This window comes from Lactuca virosa, chromosome 5, assembly GCF_052849685.1.
Source record: "Lactuca virosa cultivar CGN04683 chromosome 5, Lactuca_virosa_CGN04683_v6, whole genome shotgun sequence".
NCBI classification, from domain to species: domain Eukaryota; kingdom Viridiplantae; phylum Streptophyta; class Magnoliopsida; order Asterales; family Asteraceae; genus Lactuca; species Lactuca virosa.
The window spans coordinates 245,637,567-245,643,018 of NC_136430.1; the positions used below are offsets into that span (position 1 = coordinate 245,637,567).

Consider the following 5,452-nt stretch of genomic DNA (forward strand, 5'->3'; position numbering starts at 1 on the left):
TTACCAACCAGATGTTATAATCAACTCAACCAATAAATCAATTATTTTATTTTTGATTTACGTTTGTCGGATCAAGCTAGGGATGACATTATAATCTTCTTTTGGATCATCCGATTATGAATCCATGAACGAAAAACCAAAATTACAAGATATGTTCTTTTCTTTTTTATTTTTGAAAAACTCAATTATTCAAATTGTTTTTAATATTAAAAAGAGATAATTACTTATCATGGCAACAAATTTCCATGAATGAAAAACCAAAATTACAAGATATGTTCTTTTCTTTTTTATTTTTGAAAAACTCAATTATTCAAATTGTTTTTAATATTAAAAAGAGATAATTACTTATCATGGCAACAAATTTCCATGAATGAAAAACCAAAATTACAAGATATGTTCTTTTCTTTTTTATTTTTGAAAAACTCAATTATTCAAATTGTTTTTAATATTAAAAAGAGATAATTACTTATCATGGCAACCAAAATTTGTAATTGTTCACATTTTTTTTAACAAATTTGATCAATATACATACATAAAATGCTCAAAAAGATCATTACAGATTTTCCAAATTACATTTAGTCACATTCTTTTTTTTTTTTCAAATTTGATCAAGAAACAAGAAAGAAATTATGAGCAATAGCTTATAGGTTTTCACTACTTCTCCATCATTACACACAGTCACACACATCATATATTGATACATACGCAAACAATACATCATACCATACACGTTAGTTATATTGAATAAAGTGAAGAAGTAAATACGATACTTGCAGTTATGAAATTCTAGAAGTGAATATCCATCCAGCAAAGTGCATGATGATCCTTGAAAACTTATTTCATTGAGATATTATATACCACATTCTATGATTTGGAGTAGGTCCCTTCCCTATTAGTTACCCATTTATAATCATGAATCAAAATTGGTAATGAGTGCAAAAATAACCAAAATTGGTAATTACTACTACTTCCTCCCTCTGTTGAGTCTCTGCAAGTGATAATTGAGGGTTCCCCAAGGTTTTCTTTTTTTGCCAGTCTGCAATGCAAAATAATAAGAAATATGAAATATGATATGAAATTTAAAAAATTAGAGAGACCTGGGATTCCAAACAGGTGTCTAGTAGTTGTCGTTGACGGGTGCATTTTTCATCAGAGTTATGATTAAGTGACAAACACCCAAGAAATGTAATCATATCCTTCATACAAGGTTTTGAAAGTCCACCAAACTTCTTTGCGTTTATATGCAGCTCACCAGCTTTTCGCCCCATCTTTGGACTTTGATCAGATCTACAACCAATAACCTAAGTTGCATTCAATGTATCAAATAAGCATCTAAAGAATTTCATTGATAATTGAAGCACAAACATATACACAATTGGCCTTAGAGGGTGTTTGGCAAAGTTCATATCAGATACATTCACATTCACATTCAAAGTTCTGATTTCATATCAGATACAGTAGTCAATTATCATTTCAAAGTTCTGATTTCACATTCACATTCAAAGTTCTGATTTCACATTCACATTCAAAGTTCTGATTTCATATCACATTGAAACTTCTGATTTCATAACCAAAAAATCATGCAAATAGACAGCAAATTCATATCAGATGCAGAAGATGGAAAAATCGACAGCTCCAATTCAAATAAAAAAATCGACACAACACAAATTCAGATAACCAAAATATCGACACAGCACATGGTTTTGATGCTAGGGAAATCGACAGCAGCACAAATACGAAGGAAAGCAGAAAGAGAGGAAAAGATGGAGATTCACGGTATCTTACCTGTGGCTGCGACGATCTCCGTCCGGTGGGGACGAGAAGGCTAACGGCGGCGAGCAGGGGAGGGGTGCGATTCACGGTAGACAACAGCAGCAGCGATGAACAGATGCGATGGAGAACGGATGAGCGATGGAGGCGTTCTTGTGTCGATGTTAACGTAGGTTAAAGGCTATATTGGTCAATTTGTTATAGGGTGAAATTAGGAGTTTTTGATAGTTTAGGGTAAAAGACTTATGGAAAAGAACAAATTACGCGAATGATCCTTTAGGTTTTGGTTTTTTCCCTAACGTAGTCCCTACGGTACTTTTTCCCCTCAAATAGTACCTACGGACGATAAGTTGCACGCGTTTGGTCCCCGAGTTGGATGTTTGTCCATTCCAACGTTAAGCTGCCCCCATGTGACTTGCACATGAGGGTATTTATCTCATTTTACCTTAAACGACTGAAACATCCCAAAAATACGGTCCAAAAATTTCGTTTTAAATTATTAAATAAACCATAAAATATTGTTGAGGAATAAAAATCATAAGTCGTGTCAATCCCAAAAAAATCATATCAAAACCAGTATCAATGTATCCAAAATCACATATAACATATCAGAGTAAAAATCTCAGACTAAGTTGTGGTGTGTCATGCGATCATCCCGAGCCCTTCCATTACTAGTGGAAGTGCCTGAAACCAAAACTGAAAATCGTAAGCACGAAACTTAGTGAGTTCCCCAAACTACCACATACCATACACATAACAAATAACATATCTTTGGGACTCCGCCCAGCTGCATCGGGACGAATCCCGGCATCGGGCTTACCCCAACATTAGACCACGTCTAGCATCGGGCCCCGCCCGGCATCGGGCTTGCCCCAGCATACAACATCTCATAAGCATATAACATAAACATGTAAATATAACATATTATCATAAACATATAAACATTTATCGGGCTTGCCCCGACATCGGACCGGGGTCCGGAACATATAACACATAACATATAAGCTAAACATACATCGGGCTTGCCCCGGCATCGGACCAAAGCCCGAAACACATAACATATAAGCTAAACATACATCGGGCTTGCCCCGGCATCGGACCAAAGCCCGGAACACATAACACATAACATATAAGCTATACATATATCGGGCTTGCCCCGGCATCGGACCGAAGCCCAGAACACATAATACATAACATGCATGAATCACAAAGACATCAAGCATACATAAACGTTCCTCGGGACTGCCCCGACATCGGATGGTAATCCGGAAAGCATATAACCTAGATCGGGCCCTGCCCGACATCGGACTATAGCCCAGAACTACTAACATCTAAACGGGTCGGCATTGTGGTCGTAGACCCGTTCCTACTGGAGAAAACTCACCTTGAATGCTAGCTGTGAAATCTCGTCTGAGGAATCCCTGACGGCTGCTCCAACGACTCCCCGGCTATCAATTTCACAATAACACTTAATCAGAATATGATAATCCTTCTTAGGGTAAAATGACCATTTTACCCCTGGTCAAAGTCAACATCCTGGTCAAAGTCAAAGTCAAGGTCAACTCCCAGTCAACCCAACTCATCGAGTTATCTCCCAACTCGGCGAGTTCCTGTACTACTCGAACTCGTGGTCAACCGAGTCAACTCATCGAGTCCCTTCGCAGACTCGTCGAGTTCTACCTGGCATACTATCGGGACAACTCGACTTCAACTCACCGAGTTCTCCTGTCTGTTTGGGCTATCTTAATGGATTAAGCCCCTACACTTCAGATCCAAGCTCCATACTTCACATAAACCCTGAAAATGTCCTTTTAAGGGTAAAGTTTCTGACTTTACCCCTTAATACCACTTCTTAAAGGGTTTAGCTCAAACCCTAATTCATTGGGACCTAGAACTTGGTCCTTAAGCCTTCCTTACACCAAAATCAAGCTTACAACCTCAGATCTAACCCCTAACACTACTTAGACACGTAAAGTTCCCACCTTTTTCCCCACACGCATGGCCTTTTGGGCTAAAAGGCTAATATGATACTCTATGGCTTGCATGGGGCTCCAATGGCATAAAGTTTGCACCTTTATGCCATAACAGCCCCTCTAGGTCCTAGATCTGGAAGATTATCCACTTGGGTCGTCCATTCTCCAAAGGTTATCATTCTTGGGCCAAAACCTTCATAAAAGAGGAAGGAAGAGATCTAATGAACTAGAGGTCAAGATAGAAACTTGATTACCAGAAAATGTAGCCAAAGAAGTGTAGTTTCTGGATCTACTCTCTTCCTCTTGAGCCTTCTAACTCCTTCTTCTTCTTCAAGCTTCAAGAACACAAAAGATTGCTAACAAATGGCCCACACACTCACAAGATGCTCTAGGGTTTCGTGGATTAAGGTTTGGGACAAGGAGGCTGTAAATGAGGCTAAGGGGTGGGGGTTAAGGAGCTTAAATAGGGTGCAAAACCCCAAAATTAGTGTTTCACTCTGCCAAGCCTACTCGCTGAGTCGAGGGCTCTTGACTCGTCGAGTAGGTGGCTGAAATCCCGCACATAATCTGCCTTCTACCCGACGAGTTAGGGCCACCAACTCGTCAAGTTCCTCTCTTAAAATGAATAAATAAATGAATTTAATGCATACCAGGAACCAGGCGTTACAATTCTCCCCCACTTGTCTTAGACTTCGTCCTCGAAGTCTGCTGCATCTGAAAACCACTCTGGGTAGTGTTCCCTCATCTCCTCATCGGGCTCCCAAGTCCACTCTGAACCCTTGCGGTGCTGCCACTGCACCTTCACTAGCTGAACAACCTTGTTCCTCAAGGTTTTCGACTTGCGATCCAGGATCGCCACCGGTCTCTTAATGTTGTTCAGGTTGTGGTCAACCTGAATGTCCTCCAAGGGTACAATCGTTGAATCATCCACTAAACACTTCCGCAACTGGGAAACATGGAAAGTGTTGTGGATCTGACTGAGCTCTGTTGGTAGATCCAACCGATAAGCCACCCTGCCCACCCGGGTTGCAACCATGAAAGGACCAATGTACCTGGGGCCTAGCTTGCCCCGCTTTCAGAATCGGATGACACCTTTCCAAGGTGACACCTTCAGGAGGACCATGTCGCCCACCCAAAACTCCATGTCTGAACGCCGCTTGTCGGCGTAGCTCTTCGGCCGACTCTGAGCAGTCTGGAGCCTGCTCCGGACCTGCTGGATCCGCTCTGTACTCTTGAGTACTGATCAGTACTCCCCATGACTCTCTGACCGACCTCACCCCAACAGATTGGGGTCCTACACTTCCTCCCGTATAACATCTCGAAGGGAGGTCGGTCTATGCTGGCGTGGTAACTGTTGTTATACAAAAATTCCGCTAATGGAAGATACGTATCCCAACTGCCACCGAAATTGTAACACTTGTTCCAGGTATTACTTAATTTATTTAATTTTTAGACTATTGGGCATGGACTCGGCGAGTTGGGAGTCCAACTCGTCGAGTAGAGACAATTTTATGGACACGGGATCGGGACCTACTCGACGAGTCGGAAGGCCCCGACTCGGCGAGTAGGAGCTGGAAGAGAAACCCCTAATTTTCAGGGTTTGCACCCTATATAAGAACATTAACTCCTAGGGCTGGCCTCCTTACCAGCCACCCCTGCCCAGAAGAAACCCTAGATCGTTTTCTACACTTGTTCATGGAGTTTTGAGA

At 41.0% G+C, this 5,452-nt stretch overlaps 1 protein-coding gene across 2 annotated transcripts; it reads right to left on the reverse strand.

Annotated features, from left to right (window-relative positions):
• Window positions 1-627: 627 nt before the first annotated feature.
• Window positions 628-1,957, reverse strand: LOC145113358 (uncharacterized). 2 transcript variants are annotated; one of them, XM_079049462.1, is made up of 3 exons: window positions 1,786-1,957; window positions 1,098-1,287; window positions 628-1,036 (listed from the first exon to the last, which is right to left on the reverse strand). In XM_079049462.1, exons 2-3 carry the CDS (start codon window positions 1,266-1,268, stop codon window positions 965-967), a joined length of 243 nt encoding a protein of 80 aa, XP_078905588.1. In that variant the 5' UTR covers window positions 1,269-1,287; window positions 1,786-1,957; the 3' UTR covers window positions 628-964. The 2 variants fall into 2 exon arrangements, with proteins under 2 accessions (XP_078905588.1, XP_078905587.1); XM_079049461.1 differs by having other exon boundaries at window positions 1,098-1,301; window positions 1,786-1,956.
• Window positions 1,958-5,452: the final 3,495 nt, after the last annotated feature.

Coding starts and splice junctions, on each gene's coding strand:
- LOC145113358 (XM_079049462.1), bottom strand. CDS start 1,268: ATGGGGCGAAAAGCTGGTGAGCTGCATATAAACGCAAAGAAGTTTGGT. Junction 1,037..1,097: donor ACACCTGTTTGGAATCCCAG/GTCTCTCTAATT, acceptor TTTGCATTGCAG/ACTGGCAAAAAAAGAAAACC.